The following is a 24,234-nucleotide window of genomic DNA, read 5'->3' as shown; positions in this document are numbered from 1 at the left end:
AATAGGGTCACTAGGATTAATGTGGTTAAGAGTACAGGGGTAATAATACTAACCTGGAATCCAGACTGATTGCTGGGGTGGGGGGTGTGGGAACAGTGTTTTCCAATGTAAAACCCGAGTCACTTCCTGACTTGCCTACGTAATTGAAATACGAGTCAAATAGGACCCTGGCCAGACTGAGTAGCGAGGTGAGAAAAAGTCGAACGTAGCGAATCAGTCTGGATTCCAGGCTATAATGATACATGGAGGGTCTTACTTTCCAAGTGCAAAACATTCCAGCTTGACCGTGGAGCCCTTCGCAACAGGAACAACATCAGGAAGCTGCACTTCAATCTTGGGCTCATATTCACCCATCACACCTGGCAGTTAAATTAAAAGTTAATTTAATCATGTCTGATCACAATTCAAGTTTACACAATAATGATTGACACAATTACATTTCTTAGTTGCGAAAAGTATTGGATTTTCAGCATAAACATTTTGTTTGTGTCCCCAAAACCATCAACGAAAAACAACAAACAACAAAAAAGAAGATTGTAATGAAGTTGTGATCACAATGTCTACCAAAATAGTCAGGATCATCATTATAGATACAATCATGTATCTGCTTACAGGGCCAAACACATCACTAATGCTAATGTTGTTTGATCAGCTATCTTTCTGTTCAAACCCTGACATTTGAATGTGCCAGCTTTGATTTTCACGTCACTGAACACCAAAGACAAACACACATTCAGATCATGAAATTGATGGTTAAAGAGAGGGATCCTGGGTGTATGTACTCGCATACATGCACCAATACACTGAAATGCACACAGATTTACTTTCATTTTCTGCATCAGCAATCTGCAATTAATTTCCTTTACTTGTCAATTTATGCATCTAATTTTCCATCATGACATGTACCGTTATAATTCAGATTAGATTTGGATTCAAATTAATTTGTCCCTTTGCTTGTCATCTTTTTTTTTTTTTCGGGGGTGGGGGGTGTATGCTGTCAGATGTTTGTTGCTTTTGTTCATCCATCTTTCCGATCTTATATCCTCACTGCGCTTTTATTTTAAACCAAAAATACCAGAGGGGAGTATTCACAATCGTACCGTCAATCCGCAGGACCAGGGGAGTCGGGGGCCCTTGAACGCTGGTCTTGGTGACGGTGTTGGTGACCACACAGGTGTAGTTTCCCACGTCGGACGGTTCCACCTTGGCGACGTACAGGTTTCCAGTCTTCTGAGACACGAAGCGACGCGTGTCCTGAATCACAAATGATGGGTATGTGTTGAAGATCCACGTGAAGGTAAGTTCTGTGAACAAATGCACAAATAGATACATGACTCTGTTAAGGGCACAAGTCGGAGGACCCATAGTCAGTAATGACATCCCTCTCACCGTGAATCCCATCATGCCCTTGAATCACATCGTACCTACATCATGTTCCCTCACCCATATATTCCTCGTCTGCTTGCACCCCATGCTGCACTAGCAAGGTTACTAGTGCAACAGTTCAGTTAACCTCCCTCAGGTGAAACGCAAGATGCCCCTCTAGTCATGTCAGGGACCCCCAAATGAATATGTATTTAGCCCGTGGACCCCAATCAGAAAACATTTAGTGCCAGGGACCCCCATGCAAGATTTGTGTAGTCTGAAAATAGACAATCTAGATCGGTATTTTCAAATATATATTCAAAATATCTATATGTAGATTTAAAACTGATATTGATACTGTATTAGCACATTTTGCCGGAACACCTTCAAGGACCACCGGGGGTCCCCGGACCCCACTTTGAGAACCAATACCCCAAAGCAAAGCATGTCTTTCAGTGACTGTACTGTAACATTGTAGTTTTTATGGATGCCTAGCCTACAGTGGTAAAGCAATTAATGGATCAGCCTGTGTTGATTTCTTCCCCCCTAATCAATATACCACTGTGACCATAAAAAAAAAGAAAAAAACCTTGATGAATGAAGAGTAATTTATCCCACTAGCTGCTGGGCTGAAATTAATGTCATTAAGATGCTCCAAGTCCTGCAGCTTTACTATATTGGAGTGATAAAGCTGGCTGTGATTCCCAGAGGATTTTATAACAGTGTCATGAAGCTGGGTGTGTTCTGTCTTACCCCAGAAACCTTGGAGTTTTTTTGGGTATTGTTTAGTTTCCGCATCCTTTTTTTTCTTGGTCTATCTTTTATCTTTTCCTTTGGGGTTATTATTGGAATTTATTAAGGAAATATGCAGAGAGGGAGAGGGAGTTGAACATAAAAAATATGAAGCAGCATTGTGCTGTTCATCTCTGTTTGTGGTTGTCACACAGTAGCGTAGGGCTTTAAATCAACCCTAAACTGCAGATGTAGCATGAAAAACTAGGTAATGCCCAATAAAATCAATGTATTCAGGATCACACTATTCAGTAGGGTACAGTACCACCTAGTCTACACTATTCATCATCCATGAAAACAAGTTTCTGGAAAAGACTTCTAGTACTGCATCAGCCAAATGGAGTGCAGTCAGAGGATTTGCCCTAACTATCTGCAACATTATAAAAAGGAATGATGATGTTTTGACATATTGACACAAGGATAGATTGCTCTGGACCATATTGCATCCCCGTCCCAAAAGCAATCTTAGCCGTGGGTAAGAAGTTGTCTAAGCGATGACTCTGCACTACAGTATGGGGAATAATTGAGACGTGAGCCATACACAGTCTACTGAGTCAGTGTTCTTCACAACCTGGTCTTTGGAGGCAAAAGCATGTGTGTGGGCTCTGACCTATTGCTAGCGGTGGACAGTAACAAAGTACATTTCTAGTACTGTACTTAAGGACACTTTTTTGAGGATCTGTACTTAACTTTCTTTACATACTGTTGTATGTACCATTCTGTATACTCACTCTGTGTCTCAGAGGAGGGCTGGGCTGGGGACAGTTCAGAAACCTGCCTACCAGTGACATCATTGGTAGGCAGGATTTATTTATTTATTTTAATAAAGCAATGGCTTCTATTTAAGCATGCTAACTTTCCATCGATGATGTCATTGGTAGGCAGGTTTCTGAACCTTCCATAGCCCACCCAAATGAGAGAGAGAGACAAAGTGTGCATAGGGAAATTGTGGCATCTTACAATGAGCATTAGTGAGGACCAATTATATAAAGATATGGTTGAAGATGGGTGAAGTTCTCCTTTAAGTATTAAACCAAGTACTACTTAACTAGTAGTACTTTAACTCAAGTACAAATTTGACTGAGAAACTTTACTCTTGTAGTTGAGGAATATTTGACCAGGAGTATCTATATCTTGACTCAGATACTGGGGTTGAGTATCATAGTGGGAAAGAGCACGTTGAAATACTGTTTTGGCCGTGTTTGGATAGGCTACTCATTGTTTCCAAGTCCATGGGTAGGCTAAGTGGTTTTGAGTGGGGTTTGATTAGCCACGTGGATGACACCCAGGTCTTGTAATAACACTGTACTCACAGTAATTCAAAATTGAAATGTAGCCTACACACTCACATCCCCCCATCCCTATTGGTGTCCTGTTCCACTCACTTAACGGTGTACTGTTTTCCAACAAAATGTAGAACAGACTTCTCTGTATAGCCATAACAAGAGCTCTATTGAAATGCATTAAATCTTGCATAAACGACTGCCAGCTCACTGTTGATTCCATATGTCTACTGACAGCCTTTAGTTATTGATGTGTGTGTTGATGACTGTATTAATGACTTTGGTAGGCTGCAGAGAGGAGTGCATATGAATCACAATGCATAGCTCTTCTTAGTACCCCTGCTAGGAGCTCCATCCTGGCGTCTGACTTGGTAGCAACCTAAAGTTCTTGCCTTCATCCATCCCAAGCAGAGAGAGAGAGAGAGAAACAACACTAATATCTTCATCTCCCATAAATAATACATCCCGACTCTCATCCTGACGAGGCCATGAATATTTAACGTCTGTTTTTGAAACAATATCTTCCAAAGGTGCAGGGGCACGACAAACAGGAACAACAGTAGCTAAGAGGTTACTAATTGACTAGTTAATGTTTCATGGTGCGAAGACAGGAAGCAGGAAATAGGAAGTGGAAGGCTAGCCTGGTCTTTGATTGGTTGATTTGACTCGAGAGCATTCTGTAGATGTGGTGTAATGGAATAAAGCAATCAGGAATGACAGTGACTGGCAGATTTTCATTGTGGTTCCATTTAGCCATCATAATGAACAGGCAGCATCAATTTCCCCACTAATGATTTGAGAGCAGGGTGGAAAAATAGAACATGACAGGCCAAGGACATACTGAGCCAAAAGTGAGTTTACGTACAATTGGGTAATGCAGTGGTCTTCAAACTTTTTGTGCCCAATTAAGGTACACCAATGGTAAGTCAAAATCTCAAGTGCACCAGTGCACAACGTTTGGGAACGTTTGGGAACCACTGGGGTAATGTATCAGAGAAAAATATGCAAATATAATCTGGCTGCAACGTTGATGCAGTTTTTTCTTTGGAGATAATCGCCATTAACCAGGCTTACCTTGTATCTGTGTTCATAAGACACGAGTTCATTCTACGAAAATAATGAAAAAAGGCCTCCAAGCTATGTGCACAGTTACCAGCAAGCTAGTGGCCTCTGTCTGGGCTGGATTTGCTTCAGGGAGAGAGAACAAGTGATTTCAGCCTTGAGTACATCTAAAAGGCCGGCTTCCATTAGTCAAAAGAGGTCATGTGCATTAGATTCTGTTCTGAACATAGTCATAGAGACGCACTCAGAGTGAGGAATGACACACAGGCACCTAATGCACATTCAGCACAGCACTCTGGAAGAAAGCCATTGTGATTCCCTCATGGACTTTTTTAAATTTATTTTTTGGTCATGCTGTTATCTGCAACCTCATTGTGTGCATGTGCGAGCGAGCGCGCACACACACACACACACACACACACAGCTGTCTTTATTTTAGCTTTAATAGCTTTTGTGTTCTATTAATTTTCAAAGCCAAAATTGTTACTAGCAGTTAATTATTCCACTGGTATTTTTAGGTCTATGCATTTATCTTATTTCTTGCTTTCCTTTGGTACGTTTAGTTTATTTGTATACAAAATAATCTTGTCCGCACAATTTGTCTAACTTTATTTCATTTTGTTTCATTATCCTGCTTTATTTTGCAACTATCCTTGATAATGAAGAATCCTTCTAGAGGTTCGAGATTCTTTACCCCACAGCTAACTACTTCCTGCTGCTGCCTTCTTGAGGGCTGTGAGACGTCGTTAAAATGAAATAATGGCCTCTTGAATTATGTATTAGCTATTGACATGCTTTGAGGGGGTGACGAGGCGTAATATTATCTAAGGTATTGTTGTGTTGTGTTGTTGACTGAATGATGTCATATATGCTGCATCACAGTTTATTCTTAATCCATGCACGTCTCTTATCATATTTTATCATGCCATGTTTCTCACTATTCCCAGAAGGTGAGTCTCGATTCAAATGTAAGTCAGGTTTTTTTTTCACCTTTACAAGGGCGGAAAAACACCATCAAAGTATAGTGGAGTGTGTCGCAATTTGTCTGAGCACTATATTCACAGCCTTCTGACACCGGTCTAATGCATACATTACTGTACAGGGCACAGGCTTTTCAAGATCGTTTCCTGTCATTCTTGAGCATCTGCTTTTACTGCTGCATGGTCACAGCTATGCTGAATCTGTAAGTTAGCTTAAATTAATTCATAAACACTACACGTTGCTGTTGTATATCTATAAATTCAAGGAATTTCTGTATGTATATGTCGTTTGTCTATCCATCACATATCTCGAGAACTGCTCATCCGATCGAGTTGGTCTGTATATTGCTGAGGACCCAAGGGAGTGCAGTGTTGAGTGTGAAGTCGATCGAGTGAGCAATTCTCAAGAACGCTGCAAGCAGCAATATCAGAGGCCAAGCTATTGGCTCGTTCTGAACAGGCACATTTTGAACAGGCACTGCACTAGTAATATGTAATGTTATCGAGTAGTTGTTAGTTTTTGGGATGCTGTGTCTTTTGTGTAAAGGCAGAGAGAGTCAGAGCACATTTTTACGGCGTGGCACCTAGGGGGTGAGCCGTCTAGAAGCGCATTTGTGTGTCCATCTGTGTCCGTGGCTATTTTCATGAACTACTGGGCCGATCAACACCAAATTTCTTGTGCACACTGCCAGTAGGCCAAGAAAGTAATTTTTTTCTCTCATAATATTATGAATGTTTTTTCTTTTTTGTCACATTTTGTGAATTCGTAAGAGTTGGGCAAGACTGCAGTGACAACATCAACATGACTTCAGCGACCCACAGGGAGGCCACGCTCTTATTAGACTGTCTTTGTTACAAGATAATAAAGTAGAACTTCAAGAATCGAGAATCAAGAGGGTTTATTTGTCACTACTTATACAGGTAGAAATAGCTAAATGTTAGTGTGGCAACTAGTATGTCTAACTTTAACTTAAGCAAGCTAAGAAGTTATGAATGATCTTTGATGTATTTCTAAACCTCAAGCTACAGTACACACTAACAAGCAGTGTTATCTTTTTGCAATCTTAAAATAATTTCTAAGATTACATTGGTGTTTTTTTATGGCTTTTAATGCCCTGTTCTTCTTTCCCAACAAGCCGTGGCCCAGCTCCACATCACTCAGAATCCTGTTGCATTTTTATACTAAACCCGGATCATTGGATGATATTACCTGTTTCACTGAGGCTACTCGCTACAGGTTTTGGAATTGATTTTAAGATTTTACTGATGTTTCGCTTGGGCTGGCTCCTTGCTGTACCTCAGATTGTTATTTTCACACTGTTCCAAGAAGTGCAGTGGATGGATGCCCGTCCAGCATGGTATATCAACTTTGCTCAGTGTTCACTTCAGTAATATCCTTAAACAGGGGCTAGCGTCCCTCTTCTGGGCATGTCAAAATAGTCAAACATTTGGCGAAAATAGCTGCTGCAAGCTCTCAACGTGTCGCAATGCAGCGTGTTGGGAACTTGTAGATCGTCTACTTTCGGCAAAGAGATTTTGTGTAGAGGGAAAATAGGAGAGGACCCCCAGGGGTTACTGGTCAACAAAGTAAATTATATAGAATTTAAGTAGGTAAGAGTGTCTAATGCATGTGACCACAATAGGACTGTGTGTGTGTGTGTGTGTGTGTGTGTGTGTGTGTGTGTGTGTGTGTGTGTGTGTGTGTGTGTGTGTGTGTGTGTGTGTGTGTGTGTGTGTGTGTGTGTGTGTGTGTGTGTGTGTGTGTGTGTGTGTGGGGGGGGGGGGGGGGGTGTGTGCGCGCGTATCTGTGTATGCGTGTGCATGCGCGTGTGCATACACATAATGTGCGCACATTCACCTGCATGTCTGAGTGGTCGCTAGTGCTTGCACATTTGTTGTGTGTGTATTGCAAGCGTGTGAGAATGTGCGACTGAAAGTGGAATGAGATGCATCATTACCATGGCAGAAATGGTCAGACCTGCCTTTGAGCAAAGGTTCCAGAAAATGGGAAATGATTCATCGTTAGCACATATCAGCCATCTCAGCTTCCCCATCAATAGGAATAATCTACGATGACAGCTGCTGAAAACCTGACTAGAGAATGGATCATTACAGGCCCTGTGCAGAGTCTCCAGAGAACAGCAATGATCCATTGTAACACATGGAGATGAATGGGCTATTTGTGTAAATAAAAGCAATTCCGTACATTAGAGGTCGACACAAATAGGCTCCGGTTGCATCTGTAGTAATAGCTTTGATATAAGGGAAATGGCATGAAAGAGAACTATGTGTCTGTTTAAATGAACATGATCAAGGACAGCAGTCAAACGAGTGTATTTTAAGTTGGACATTGCCAATACATCGCTAAACCACCCCAATACCTATTTGGTAGCCCTTTAACATCGTTTCACAGGATTTATTTTTATTTTGTCGTATTTGTTGCACTAAAAGGTATTTCAAGGATAAAGTATTTCAGCCACATTGTTTTACATGTTTTCAGGCTACCTTTCTGTCTAATTCTAAATACCGTGTTTGTTCTTTCTGGTCCAGCTATTCGACAGGAACTGTTGAAGAAACGTTTAAGATTTGATTATATTTCCCATGTTTTCCTTTTAGGATGTAATTTGCAGGGCAATGACGAGTCTGACAATACAGGTTTAGTCAGTCCGTGTTTCACCTTCTTTCATTAAGTGATGAAATCAAAATCGCAAGCAGCTCACAGCTGAAATCGTGCTCCTTTTTAAGACGGGCACTTTTTTGTGTTTTGTCAGAATTTATCTGACAGATGGGAGCTTGGTGCACTGTAATTCTTTAAGTTGCTGACATCAATCCTTCCAGTAGCACTGTCCCAAATGATCACTGTCACACTGAGATCTGTTATGACAGTGGGATCTGAGACTTAAAATAAAATGGCCTGCAATTTGGTAACAAAGTAGAGGAGATGAACATGAATTCTTGAATCGATCTTTTTGCATCTCTCTGAAGACATAGACATTGAGCCTGAGATATCATATACCCAATAATTCAATCCATTGTAAACCACAAAATGGTTGAGGAATACATTTTTGAAAATATCTTTGAAGTTTGATGCTGTAAAATTTCAGTAACAAGAAAAACAGCTTGAGCTCTTAAGAAAAGTGGAACATCAAACATCAAGGACATTTCCTGGATGTTTTGAAAAAAAAGTTTACATCTAAGAGAGAGATGCTTAATTTTTAATCCTTAATTTGAAAGAATGCAAAAGTTATGCTTTGGGTGTTATTGTGTTATTGGTGACAGGAGACAAAGACAATAGAGACTCCTGCTGTTTTTCCCATCTGTCAATATACATTTTAAAAAAGATGCCTCATCGCCCATGCAAGAACAAAAGACACTGGTGCAATTGGAAGAGAAACATGTCACGAGTAGGAGGAAGACAGCGATGCGCTATGTATATCTGACTCACATGATTACGTGAGGTGAATCTCAAAGGCTTCTTGATGACACATTTTTTAGGAGCAGAAGCAAAATAGACATTTATAGCACTGGTGTAACACTCTGCAAACTTTGACGCAAGAGAAAAGTTTTGATGCGCCCTATCTGATTCTATCATATGATTGATCATCTCCTGGTTCTCCTGGTATTGTAGACGTAGTACCATACAAATAGCTTAACTCAATACCAAGCTGTATGTCTGTGTTTGCCTCTGTCTAGCTCTCTCACACGTGCACACGCTCTCTATTCAATGTTCACCTTCCTTTTGCTTTGGTTGACTTTGGTTGTCACAGCTGTTTTCCTGCACATAATGATTGATTTTCTGATTTGCGCTTTGCAAAGCTGTTATTTGGGTTTGGGGAAAGAGAAGATAGACCACAGACATTGGATGATACTGGAGACACAAAGCAGAGATGAAAACTTTGCCATTTTATGTCATTTTCCTGATGGGGAAAAAGCATTAGACTTTTCTATTTCTGGTCGCAGTACTTTTCACTTACATGATGTGTTTCTTATCATAGGAATATTGTCTGGACAGTGGACACTGTCCACTCTAACCTTTTACTTTTTGTTCCATTATTTGTATTTAATTATTAGCATTATTCGTAATGTTGGTATTTGAAGAATTGGAACTTATACTGCTGTATTCACAAGCAGTGGTGGAAGAAGTACTCACATTTTTTACTTCAATATCAATACCACAATGTAGAAATACTAGTAGACGATACTTTGGTATTCAAAATCTACTCTCTAAGTACAAAAGTATTGGCATCAACATATACTTAAAGTACCAAAAGTAAAAGTACTCATTACGCAGAATGTCCCATTTCACAAGTTTTCAAATGTATAAAATGTATAAAGATCCTTTGAAAATAGCAGATCGGTTATTTTCAATTATCCAGAGTAAATATGAAGTGGTTAATGTATGTAAAAAATCTGCAAAGTAACTAGTAACTAAAGTTTTCAAATAATAGTGGAGTGGTGGAGTAAAAAGTACAATATTTGCCTCTGAGATGTAGTGGAGTAGAAGTAAAAGTATCGAAAATACTCCAGTAAAGTAAAAATACCTAAAATTTGTACTTAAGTACAGTACTTGAGTACATGTACTTAGTTACTTTACACCACTGTTCACAAGTTACGTATTCTGTGAAAGAGCATTATAACCCGCTTATAATAGTAACCGAATACAATTATGTATAATAATGCTATGCTGTTAACTAAAAAGACTAATTTGCAGTTTCATTCACGCAAATAAGCCATTATATAATTTAATTCATATCAACATATTTTATACTGTAGGTTGCATGACTTTATGAATAGAACTGCATAAAGAATACATTTCCCAAGCAAAATAGTTTAGTTAAGAAGTGTCAACTACTGGGCCATCAAGGGGTCCAATCCAGCCAGGAGGAGGATTTGGGGGAAAAGAAGATTTTCTTTTAAAGACCAAAAATTTACAAAACAATATTATTTATATAAATATTCACGTCTCTCCACTCTCTCTCCTCGTTACTACCATACCGGCAAAACTGTCGTACATCAAAAACAATTGAGGCGGCAAGTGAACACCTGCTGTGTGTAAGCAGTGCACCGACTGTAGGGCCCCACTTATGTCATCTCACCCTTGCACGCCAGCACTGCACTTAACCCAACCCTGAGGCCGATTCTACAAATGCCTTCTAAATCAGTAGTTCTCAAACCTTTTTGTGCCAAAGACCCCCAGAAGAGAAGATTTGTGTTAAACTTTTTCAAATCTTAAATTTTTTTAAATAAAAAAATTATAAATAGCAGATATACAAGCTTGCAGCGTGGCACGAGCTTGTATATCTGCTATTTTTAAGAACCACTGTTCTAAACCACTGTTCTAAGAGTTCTCTGAAAAACCTATATAAAAAAACTATATATATATATATATATATATATATATATATATATATATATATATATATATATATATATAAAATCTAAAATGTCACAGATGCTTTCCCGGTTTGTGGAGCTGGTGCCATCAGGAGCCAAACTGAGCAGATCTTGAATGCATACGAAAGGTGAAATGTCCTTAGCTGGTGCGTTATGTAGCAAAAGCTTGAAAATGGATAATGCTAGTGTCATAATCAAAATGGTTAATTTTATTAGAGCCAAGGGACTGGACCATTGGCAGGTTGATAATATTTCGTCTGAAAATATAATCCAAGGCCTACTCCATCACACTGAAGTACAGGGGATGTGCTCAAACCTTTGTTTCAATTAGGCTACGTGCGGAAATTGGATCATTCTTGAATGAGAAAGGGAATAAGCCAGTGGCAGAGTTTCATGACTTAAATGCTTAAGTGCTTAAAGCACTTGAGTGCTTAATGTTAGCATGCAAGGCCACAAGAAAGTTATTAAAGACCGTGCTTGAATTGGACCGGAGCTTACAGTATATAATTGCGTAATGACACTTGCTGTTGAATCTTGGTACGCATTTTGGGAAGCTGTGCACACATCGTACGCATGGCCCCAGTGCTTTGACTGAAGAAATCCCGCAAAATTATGGATTTATTTTGGACCAAAATTACACCTGAGTTTCAAAGTTACAGTGATTACTGATTAACTGCTACATACTGTATGAGGCGCAAAAGCATTACTACAGAGGAAGTGGGGAGCAGTGCCTTTCATTACTCATTTCTGCGCCCTCATTCTGGTGAGGGATTGTGATTGACCGCAGGCCGGTAGTCGCTGTGATGAGAGTTGTTTTTCCTTGTGGTCAACTTCTTCCTTACGCTTTTGCAATATGCCTAACCCTAACCTTAACCTCACCACAATTACACCTACACCTAAGCCTTAACATCAGCTTAACTCAATATCAACTCGCACATCGCACCTCCCCCCGTTTGTCTGAGAAACTATTTAGCTAGTGACGGCATGTGCTTTAAACGGCGCAACGAATGAGGAAAACAACGCACAGTACAGAATAGCGTCCTCTAGGCTCAAGTTCATGTGCTTTTGGTGTGCAGGCAGACTGCAGAGGAGAGATAGTCTGAGAATGAACAGCCAAGGTGTGTGTCCGCGACTCGCACACGAGTGCGTGTGTGTTACGGACGGTAACTCCACCATTCCAGTCGGAACACGAAAGGGGGAGCAAGACAGAGAGAGAGAGAGAGAGAGAGAGCGCACACACTTACAAGGGAGGGGTGGGGGATAATTGGGCTCCCCCATCTCTGATCAAAGTGAGGCGCCTATGGACTACACATACAAAAGGTGTGATATGAACCACAATAAAACGTTTTCAGGAAAATGTATATTGGTCTAGTAGTCACGGTTCTTGTCTGACTGGCTGCCAAACATGCTGCATATTGCCTGTTTGAGGGAAGAGATGCAAGATGCCCATGAGGGAGAGGCACATGTAATCCATCCTAGGAGAAGCCAATCAATACTGACTCATTTCTGTGCCCATATTCCAGTGCTGGGTAGCACAACTAGAGTTGCTGTCCAGGGAGGGCGGCTTGCTCTTTGTCAAGTGCCCTTGTTTCAGCCAGGGAAGCAATCCTACCAGCCAACTAAAAATTATACACATCACCCAGGTCTGTTCCAGAACAGAACAGTGCATCCAGAAATAGGAAGGAATCTAGACAGAACTTGGGGGCACGATGGGCTCACTGCTGCCATGACATTCCTGCCATATTGTGACACTGCTGCCATTTCTTTTTAACTGGCTGGAGTATGTGTTGGCATTTGGACATTGCACAGGGATGGATGATATCAAACTAAACTGCCAACGATAAGCACCATTATTCCAGCTACTTTTTTTTGTCCACATGAGGTGAGATGTCTATTATGAATATAAATACCCTTGCATAATATTTAAGGTTAATGTGCGATGAAGATATAAACTCTCCCAATGTTCCCTTACTCTCATTAATAGACATAAACATGTATTATTGAATTTAGCCCAAAGGTTAGTCACTGTTTATTGGCATCCAATATTAGTTTGTCTTTTATTCACTACAGTAGTCCTTAGCTGAACTACGTACAGTCAGTAGTACCAACACCCCCCCCCCCCCAATAACACAGTTGCTATTCCTGTTTACAACATCTGATCACTCAATATAGCAAACTAATCACCCCCTACTTTCCAGGCACCCGGGAAAAGACAAAACAATTTGAAATGAATCCATTTCATAAAGCATATGTGCATTCACTTAAACTCATTACATTTCCACAGTAGATTTAAAGATCAACATTTAGTGCTGCTGCATGGATGAGTGAAAAGCCCGTCTCCAGACCCCCCGTGCAGGGAGTTAATGGCAGTGGACACTAACTCCCATCGATAATGTCATGAATGCAGAGGGATGATGTGAAAGCAAACAATGCACCTTCAGAGAGGGGCTCCATTACTCAGCCTGGCAGGGCCCCAGGCTCTCCAGTCTGCATGCCAAAGCCTCTCTTTGTACCCCGATTGAAAACCAGAGTGACAGGCCTGGGCGTCGCAATGTAAAATGACTCACTCCACTGACCTTAACAAACTAAAACAAGTGGCCAGGAGTTCTGAGGGGGACTGGGGACGGGGGCGGTGGGGGTGTCTCCTGTTTGTTGAAGCTAAATACAGAGTAGGCGAAGAATGAAAAGGCATGATTGGGTGCCGTGTAGACATTTCAATTTACAGTATGGTGGAGCACCAGCTGTTCCACTCTTCATCAGTGTGTTATTTCTCATTATGTATTGTACTCCTGTGTTCCTAGATGCTTGACAAAGAAAGCAAAATAGCAGAGAAGAATAGAGAAGCTCATAAGAGACGTTCTTACCTCCAGAGTGGGGTGGTGGGCCGCACAGTAGGACCACTCCTTGACCCTCACGGACCCTCACTGGACTCCTTCTCTGTGTCTTGAAGTTATCCAGGTCTGTTTACCGCAAAACAAAAGCAATAAAGGCGAATCAATCAATTCACGCTTCACTAAGTCATATAATAAGCATGCGGGTCATGTCTACTTGTCTGACAGCAGAGCTAAAATAATTGATGAGGAGTTCATATAGTCTCTGTCTTACATGGTCATTTCACATCTGAGGTGTAGAATAGAATCACGTAGGCCATTCTTGAGTTCAAGAAATGGACGTGATGCATCACCTTTGTATAACTTCACAAAGCAATCATTTTCTGTCCACATATATGAACGTAGTGATGCTGTAAAATCCTGAGCACCTCTGGCTGGAGCAGAAAGTAATTCCTGAAGTATAAGTCACACATGAGTGAATTTAATTGGAGCTATGTATTGTTATCACTTTCTGTGCTTCATCCATTGCACACGGCCCGGCAACAATTAAATGACTCTGAGATTGAAACATCATTTGTATGGAGGCCGATTACTCGTTGACAACCTGCTGGGAGAAAGAAAATACAACAAGGCAACAATCCTTGAATACTATGCGCCCCCCACCTGCTGTGTCTCTCGGAGCTGTCTGAGATGCTGCGGCTGAATATGCGCCTGTCATACAATAGCATAATCAACCGAATTCAACTATTGGGAGGAGGGAGAAGGTGCTCCTAACTGACATCTCCTGCGTACAAATTGGGTGCGATGTGTGTCGGCTTGATAAATACGTCTTCCTTGCTGCCTTTGCTGGGATAATGTAAGATTGCGTCCGGCAGGACAATACATAATTACATACACCGTAATTGAAAGCTTTTCCTTTTTTTTTCTCCAAAATGATTCATTGGAGAGCCCCCGTGTTATTTCACAAATTCATTTCGTTGCTGTCAAGCTGAAACCTTTTATTTCCAAACCGGTTACTTTACAGGAAATGGTCAAAAGAAATAACCTGTGTTCCAATGGATCCAATTTAGTTATTAGTCATAAGCTCTTGTTAATACATTTCATTGATTAAATATTTATAAAACTCACAGACAGACTCAGACATAACCATAAACAAACCCGATACGCTCATATATAGGCACGTCACTATGACTCAGACATACTGTTAACTATAAACAAAACCGATACTCCCATATACTGTATAGGCATACTGTATGCTATGCCCATATATGGTCATGTGCATATATGGGACCGACCAACTTCACTCGAGGGAGTGCGGTGCCGCCCGTCGAGTCGTTCGGATATATGGATGTCCAGAACCGCCGATCCAACCGATATGCCAATATATGGGCCTGAACCTCTAGTTTAATACATTGTGCATGACACTGTCATACGGTGAAGTATAAAATAGCTGGGGCATTCATTTATGAAAAAAAACTAAAAAACATACAATGATGAAATGAGAAGATACAAGGTTTCTGTCCGACAGCGACAACATTCATTAGCTAGATCATTAACATCTTCCCAGATCTGACTACAACAGGTTTGTGTGGACGCTGCCGGGGCCTCTGTTAAACCTTTGAGTAATCCACAGGAAACTATCTGGTAATATCTTTCTCTGCAGGAGTGGGCACAGATACCAGGTCCATTTGGTTCCATTTGCACTCTCTCAGAGTTGAACTATCACTCAGGATTTTACTGTGTAGTAGGCTACTGTTCCTCTCTGGAGAAATGGCCTCCATTAGAGAGAGAGGGTGACAATTATTTTTAAACCAATTTCAATAAACATTTGGGGCCCCATATGAACTTTTTGTTTGAAACTTAAACGTTTTGGTTAAAGACATTATAATAGATCCTACGCTTATTATAGTTATTGTTGTTATTATTATTATATTGTTTTGGACTGTATCATGAACACAGTGAAAGTGAATAACTATTCTATTCAGTAAAGATGCATTATAGATGCATCATTTTCACTGAAATAATGTATTCGTTCCAGTCTTTGCATGGACTCCAGGAATCAAGGTATACTGTAGAATGTAGATGAATAAATCCAACTGGAAGGAACATCCAGGACCCAATTACTGGAAATAAGAACACATGTTGTTTATGTCCTTTAATTCAAGGATGGTGGTTATTTAATGAGCTTTCTGTCTTTGTCTAAAAGATGATTGTCGCACGTCATAATGGTTCACTAAACTCCAAAGTAATTGCTTCAGTGTTAAAACTGGGAAATAAGCATAGCAGCAAGTGCTACAGTGCTACAGAATTTGGCGTACACTGAATATACACATTCATCATTGATACTTCAATGCAATGTACTGTAAGACACGGATGGGGCCACTCAATGCTAATCTTGTTAATTCATCCGTATTTCTGCTCCCATTCTCATAATTACTGGCATTACCCATTGCAAAGAAATAGACATCTCTCATCACTTAGATTTGTACAAAACGTGGACCCTTAAAGACCCACACCCACCCAAAATTGAGTTTTTAATATGTTTTTGAAGCTCATCTATGAAAATCCTGGTGGTTTTTGGCACTCTCTAAAGCATCATATGGATTTGTACCCCAAAATTGGCCTTAAGACCGCCCTCTCTGTGAAAGCGTGGGTTGGGACATGATGACACGTACTTCTTTCACATCATCAGGGACATGCCAATCAAATCCTTTTCAAAGGCTTGAATATACATAGCGTGCCTCACTGCCTCACGGTGCCTGCAATGCGCTCCATAATGTATCTGTCTGTATTCAGTTCTGATTGAATAATAGACCCACCCACATGACAGTAAAAGTAGGAAGGTAGCCTACTAGGAAGTAAACAGAAGCACGTGAAAGAATCTAGTCGGCAGATCGCTGCATATAATTGAATGATAACTAGATTCTGCCAAGCCATCTAGTTGTATAACAATATAACGGCAGCACGCTCGCTCGTGTGCGTGCGCGCGTGTGTGTTCGCGCACGAGTGCAACGCGTTGTCAGCTGTGATTGTGTAGAAACCCAGCTGACTTTTCCCTTAGGCTCAGTCAATGGCCAATGTAACAACATTATGACGTGCGTGTGCGTCGGAAGACGCACACGCACACTGTTATTATTCTATTAAAGTTTGCACAGAACACAACCTTTATTCTATCACTGCCTATTGTGACATTATGGCAAAACTAGGTTACAATATTTACATTGTAATTCATTTATAACTTATTTATTATTATTAATTAATTATTTTATTTATTTATTGGGGGGGTTCTACATGTTGATTCCAGTGATGTGGCATATTATCATATTCATGAGGCGTTGTTCCTGCAGGCATGGCATAATGGCATAATTAAAAGATCCTGGAATTGTTAATGAGGGCACAGACAGAGCAAAGTTCAAGGTGCTATAAAACTCCTTTATAGATGTTTTTGGGGTTAGAAAAAATTCTTGACAGAGGTATTATTGATCAAACATCTACATTTCTGACCAAGTTTGGATGTGTGAACTGCAACTTTAATGTTTTATTTAGGTGGGTGTGCGTGTGCGTATGTGTGCTTATGTGAGCATATTTGTGTGCTCATGCGAGTGTGTTTGGAAGAAAAAGTTACTTTCCTCTGACTGAGCATCAGTTCTTCGTAGGTCTGTTTCTCTAATATCAATGTGATTAGTTCTGCTTCAGGGGGCTGCTTAAATGGAAAATACAGGGAATATCTTATTTAGGGTCTTCTATGCGATTAGTTTAACTCTATCTAAAATAATTTGCTTTGATTGTTCCAAGGCCTGGAAACTATTTTTCCTAATAGAAATGCTTTCTGATGGTCTTAATTGTCAGCTTAAACAGGTTAAAAAGGGTAAAAACATTGCAGGCTTGACCGTATAGTACATTGTGCAACACAGCTGCAGTTAATAAAATAAATAATGGGTGTGTTAGATTTAGGTGTGACAATGTGCGAGCATTGACAGTAGTCAATATTATTAACACCTAAATCTAACACATCCATTATTTATTTTATTATTAGCAATTGTGCTGCTTACATCACTGTGTTCTATGAGGTCAACCTTCCATGTTTTGACCTGTGTGTTTAATGTTTTAACCTGTGCAGGAAAACTACAAAATCGGCCTAGGGTGTTTTGTGATGCAAAGACACAAAACATGTGCAAAAGTTATGCAAGGAAATCATGCACCGAAGTAAGTGTGCAAACCCCTGTTAGTGGGCTTTGGTAACATTTAACATTTTTATGTTCTATCTCATTCTCTGTTGTAAACTACCAGATCAGCACCTGTACTCATACTTATATCTTACTTGAGTTAACATTATTTGTGTTTTTTCAACTTTTTTGAGAAAAGGTCAAACGATTCTTTTAGCTTAGGCTCAATGTTTGCAGCTGTGTGGTTGCATCATCATTATTCATGTCATTTTGATAAGATTATATTATAAAAAATATTTATATTTATATAATATATCGTCGGTGTCCGGGACGAACCAGCTAACTCCATTTTCAGCTCTTTTTTTTTTTTTCATAAATCAACGCTATTGAACACCCTTTACGTCTGTGTAAAAAATCGAAACATTTGAACCAATGAAAAGTATTAAAAAGCGCCTCTGACGAAACCTCCCAACTCCATTGGATCCTCAAACTGTCAAACAAACAACTCCCCCTCTCTACTCTGCTGCAGCCTTTTCACAACACAGAACAGAGTGCGCCGCGCTGCGCAGTGAACGAGGAGGAGTATCACGTAAACAAACTCCCCGTAGTCTGTTAAAACTATGCAGTGTACCTGTTTATCAAACTTAGCACTGACGCTAATGTTATGAAAACAAGTAATTATATTTCTAAAATCTATGAAGTGTTTAATGAAGAGAGCAATGTGACAAGAAGAAAGGAGTTGATAGCATTTCTGTCGCGACTCGCGCTAGTTCTACTGAAACTCAAATTCTGTGAACCCCTCTTTGCAAAAGTTATTGTAATATTTAAAGTCCTGTTTATTATTGTTGACCTATATAAGTGTCATGAAGCATCAGGGCATTAATTCACACGTTGTTGTGATGCATTGTGAGCTTGGAGATCCATTGTTAGCTTTTGGAAATGTGTACCCTTTTGAAACCTCTCCCTCAGCAGCAAGTGGAGCTATTGTTGTTTGGACACCTAACTCCATTTCAGCTTGATTTCTGCTCGTCTGAAACTACTATCTCCACTTGCGCTGGATTTGGGTAAAGTGGTGATAATATAAAGACACATGCAAGTATCTGACGATATATAAAGTCACTATACCAACTTTGATGAGGCAGTATTGCTTTGTTTTAAAAATATAAGGTTTTCTTCATTTCCTGAAAAACGTATATTTAGTTTTTTCGTTTCCTGAACAATGAGCCTTTTGGAGTTAGCAGGTTCGGGCTGGACAGCAGAGATATATGTATTTGGTGAAATTATAACAAGCAAAGTCATACAGTACTAATGATTTGTTGTGGTTCATTCACAACCATGAACAAGTGTGTGACGGGTAATGCCTCGACCTCACCCTGGAGGTTTATTAGTGACTTCCTCATTTTGCTGGCAGTCTTCCACTTTGATATGCATAAATATAATTGGATGAACCCACAGTTTTGCATACAGGATCTCTCAAATAAAACAAAGCAGGGTTCCCTTGAACTACATTTGGTCTCCAGTGTGCAGGGGGCAATAGGAACATGAATAATAACCATATTTCGGGCTTAGTGTGCAAAGGCCTTAACATGAACACAGTAGAAGATTTTAGACTTGCTCAACTCACATTGGAGGCTGAAGCTCCCCTGATCAATATTCCTTTAGTGTATGGTGGGGCGTAAGCGAGCTAGACGCACTAAAAGTCAGCAATGCCTGACGAGGCAAGCTGTTCTACTACCCCATGGATCCCCTTATCAAGCCTATCACGGTCCTGCACGTCCATGTGCCTCTCCATGGCAGGGTTCAGCCTATTCTGTGTGCTTTCAGATCCATGAAATTGGATGTGAATTTGCATTTTTGGGCTTGCTACCCCCAGTGTGTGACCCATTGCAATGAATGAGAGGAGATTATAGAGAAGGAAAATTGGAGCCATTCTGTTGCAGTGTTAGCAAGAGGAACATTTTTGACGTGGTGGCACTGGTCCCAGAAGCTAACCACGAGACAATACCAAAAGAAAGTGTAATTTTCAATCACTTCAGGGCTCTTATTTGAAGTTCCGAAGTTGAGTGTTGTTTAGCATAATTAGATCTTGTTTAGTCAATGAGCGTTTTGTGCAGAATAATGAATAGAATGGGTGCAAATTATATTTCACAGCCAGGACACTTCACAGGTAAAGTGAAACTAGGAAATGAGGTGGATCTCGGGATCCACCAAGAAACGGCATATGGCTCCAGTGTGAATCTTGGACTTGGCTCCAATGTGGATCTGGGAATTCATGTGACCAGCCTGTGTCGTCTATGACGCATCTATGATGTATTACTAGTGTTGGGGGTAACTAGTTACAAAAGTAACTAGTTATTGTAATATGTTACTTTAAAAGTAGGCTAAGTGATACTTTTTGGTTAAAACAAAAAGTTGTTTGTTAAAAGGTTAAAGCTCTTTATTCTGATAGTAATCATTGCTATAGAGTGTTTGTTCAGTCACAGGGGTCTCCCTGTCTCCCCAGCGCTTTAATAAACTGAAAATACATTTTCAGGTAGGTGACAACATTTCAGCCAATCAGGAGAGAGTACCCATTTATCAGCTTCATTTTGTGTTCCAGTTCCAATTTTGTCTGCTCATTTATTTGTGTCATCACCTTCAATTTCACTTGTTTAATCTGTATCCTGACTGAGTTCTCTGTCCTGTTTGGATAACATTGGTATTCCAACCTGAAAATGCATTTTCTGTTAATAAAGAGCTGGAGAGACTCCTGTAACTGAACAAACACTCAATAGCAATGAGTACTATCAGAATATAGCACTATTTAACACTTATTTTAACCAAAGAAAATCACCTACCCTACCTTAACTCATTCAGAGCCTGACTTATTTCTGGCAGTTTGGCTCTGCCAGAGCCAAAAATACATTGTAAAAAAAAGGTGCTTAGGAAGCGAGATACAGCCTTTTTCAGTAAGATGTTAAACAAGAAGTGAATGGAGCAGCAAATCTTCAAATCATGATATCTTGGGTTCTGAACATAAAAAAAAAAAAAAAAAAAAAAAGACGACCTCATTGGCACCCTGGGCTTATAAAAACGTGACGTCGGTGACGTCAATGGCACTGAATGAGTACAATTCTGTAAAGTAACATGTTACCGACCAAGGTGAAGTGAAGTGTCCTCCACAGACATCTGTGGTTTTAGACTCAACAACTGTTGGTCCAACCAAATTCCCACTTGGCACACACGCCAAGTTAAAGGACAACCGCTCGGACAGCGTGTTGTGGCCGAGACAGACATACAACAGACAGGTTGTATGTCGGTGTAGGTTTTGTGAATTCTGGAACAAAGACATTTGGGAACGATGCAAGTTGGGAAGTCATACCCCACCCGGTTATGCAATACCCGTTGTACGCATTGTCAGAGTACCCATTGTACCCGTCTGTCTGTGTCCTTTTTATGCCCATATATGGATATCTCTGTATCTGTCTGTCTTTGTCCCTTTTATGAGACAAAGATATGGCTCGCAACTCACTTTTGTGCTCCAGGTTTTATTCAAACAAAACAGCTGATGATACGACGTTTCGACCCTTTCGGTCTTTTTCAAGTATCATATCATACTTGAAAAAGACCGAAAGGGTCGAAAGGTTGGCTCGTCTGGTTCTTGCCAGAGCCTTATAATAGAGAGTTCCGCCACTGAGGGGGTAGAAACGGCGTCGATCACGTGGTTCACGTAAACTGGAAATAGTAACAAACGCCCATAGACTCCAATGCATTCCGTAAACTTCCGGTTTAGGGCTTTGTCGCTATTCACCAATAGAAGGCTATGTAGAAGACCTGGCCCGAAGAAGTGGACGGAGGTGACGTAACTCTCCTTGAATGGCTCTGGTTCTTGCCAACCAGAATTCCACATATGCCTCTATATGGGCATAAGGGTCGGATTGGCGATTCTGAACAACCACTGATCCGACCAGCTTCATTTCGGGCACTGCATGCCCTCAAGTCCTCTGTGTGAGTTTGATGTCGAGCGGTCGGAACGTTCTCAAGATACATGAAGGACAGGTACTAACTCAAACGCAGGCACACATGCAGGGGTTTGTGTAATTTATAGTTAGATGTACTGTAAGTCAGTGGTGTCTAAAACCTTGCCGAAATATGGAGCCATAATGTCATGGATACGTCATTACGTCATAGACCATGTCTTATTTTCATTTCTCTAGTTCTCTCTTTTTCACCCCTCCTCTGTAACATTCTTCTCTTGTGTTGCTTTCTCTTCTCTTCGCTCCTCTCCCCTATTCCTATACATGAGGCATCCTGCATTAAGCACTTAAGAGTGAGTGACACATGGCATTTGAGGTATGATAAACATCAAAGGGAAGCTAATACTCACAGAGCGCTGTTGGTGGTGCCTCCTGACAATTATGATTCTCGATTGTACAGTAAAAGTGCTGCGTTCAGAGCATCAGCCTGTTTCCTTTCGCCAGATTATTTTGAAATCTACGTTGCGTACTTGGCATCGCAAAGCCAATGAGAAAGGCTATTGGCCCTACCTCTACTGCTTTCCCACTCAAAATGTACTTACTTTTCACCCGTGACAAAGCAAAGGCAATGAAATAGATGATACAGGCTGACACTCTGGGAGGGGTTTGATCTGACTTGATCAATCAGATTTCCAGTTGGCTATGCCTGGCTTCCAAAATTTGATGGCCCTGGGTAAGCAACACAGCCTGGCAGAGACCTGTGCTCCTAGGAACACACTTTTCTACTTTATTTCTTTGTGTTTATTTTACTATTTGATCCAAATCCAGATCTACAGATACATTCCAGATCTTTTTCCTAATTCCAATAGAAACATCAACAGGAAGTTGGCTTTTTTTTAATTAAAGAAATTATATACAAAAATACAATCAGTGGAGCAACTATTAAAGATGTCTGGCCAATATTTGGAGTTATATCATGGCAAGGTAACAACACAACCCAAACCTAGAGTGTCACTTTGCTTTAAGCTCTATTTCAAAAATAGTGAATTACAGAGTGAGCTTGTAGATTTGCTATTTTTTGTAAATCATTGAAAATTGTAAAACATTTGTCAAGTTTCAGCTATGATGACATGCCCAAGATAGAGATGCCAGGTTGACAGTTCACTAAAGAACAAACAAGTCATGAGATAGAAATAATATATTTGCAAAGTAATTGCACCAATAAGGCAGTTACGTGAGGACAGGAGCCTGAAAGAAAAAAAAAGTAAAGCTAATTGCGTTCAATTACAGCAATGAACTGGAAAGGAGGAATCCTAAGCACCTAAGATACAAGGGAGTGGCATCCTGTGTTAAGTTCATAAATACAGTTATTTCACCCTTCATTGAACACTGTGCTCCCCTTGTGGCTCCAAACACAACAGAGCATTTGTGTTGGGACATGCACATTTTTCATAATATGCATCAAAATACCAATATAGCCTATAAGGCAGTCCTTGCAGCATGGTGTGCTGTGGTATATCCTGCAATGGGAAAGCCTTTCGATTAAAAAAACAAATCCCTATAGATTAGGTAACTCAATCTGGCCCTATAACAACTAGATTATTTTGTCCAGCGCTCGCAACAGGCAAGTGGGACCATTTAAACATTTCAGTCATCTGTATTGTCGACAGGATGTCTTTAGAGGCTTATGGCCATGGAATCTGTTCAACAACCCATCTTCACAGGCTGCATTGTTTTGGATGAAGAAATGTGGGCAAATAGTGTATGCATCACACCGTCATGAGCATCGGTTTTGACTGGGAAATCAAAAACCTTATATATTTTGTTGAATGGGGTCCACCTTGGGTCTTGTCCCTATACACCAAATCTCTGTACATATATAGCAGATCTACAAGCGGGTCGCAACGCATTGAGAGCATGTCGATTTTCGCAGAATGTTAAACTTCCGGTATGACATGCCCAGAATAGGGATGATAGGGTTCTTGTCATTAATAAGCATAGGTACGGTATAACACCTTGGTCTTTGTTACACAAACTGAGAAAGACTGAGTAAGGATGTTTTTTCAAAGGCAGATGGATGTTGTCAGAATTGACATTGAATTTTGTGATCACAGTGCTGTAGTAATTTTCTGCCATGCCAACATCCTGAAACATTGGCTCGATAAGATCACATAATTTGAAATCTTGTGATCTCTTCTCCATTAATAGCCTGAACAGTACCTTGTCTTTGGCCGTTATTACAACACTCAGAGGGTGCTAAACCTTGTGATGTCTGAGAAGCCATATTGAGCAACAGTGGTCACAGTCTGTTACAAATGACATGATACAGACTCTCATAACGGACAACCCCACTGTGAATTATTCCCCTGACCCAAGACCCGCTCAATCACGCAACACGCTTAATT

General features: G+C 40.3%; 1 protein-coding gene across 4 annotated transcripts in view; it reads right to left on the bottom strand.

Annotated features, from left to right (window-relative positions):
- Positions 1 to 24,234, bottom strand: part of cntn3a.1 (contactin 3a, tandem duplicate 1) — a 116,015-nt gene that overhangs the window by 59,664 nt on the left and 32,117 nt on the right. For all 4 annotated transcript variants that reach the window (XM_080444649.1, XM_080444651.1, XM_080444650.1 and 1 more), the window contains 3 exons: positions 13,741 to 13,836; positions 1,101 to 1,304; positions 257 to 359 (listed from right to left, as the gene is read on the bottom strand). In XM_080444649.1, coding sequence (XP_080300775.1) covers positions 257 to 359; positions 1,101 to 1,304; positions 13,741 to 13,836 — 403 coding nt within the window. The remainder of the gene's footprint in view (positions 1 to 256; positions 360 to 1,100; positions 1,305 to 13,740; positions 13,837 to 24,234) is intronic.

The sequence above is a fragment of the Gymnoscopelus braueri genome (assembly GCF_963280865.1).
Source record: "Gymnoscopelus braueri genome assembly, chromosome: 12".
Classification (NCBI taxonomy): domain Eukaryota; kingdom Metazoa; phylum Chordata; class Actinopteri; order Myctophiformes; family Myctophidae; genus Gymnoscopelus; species Gymnoscopelus braueri.
Note: the sequence above shows the minus strand (reverse complement) of the source record. Positions and strands in the feature narration are given on the sequence as shown.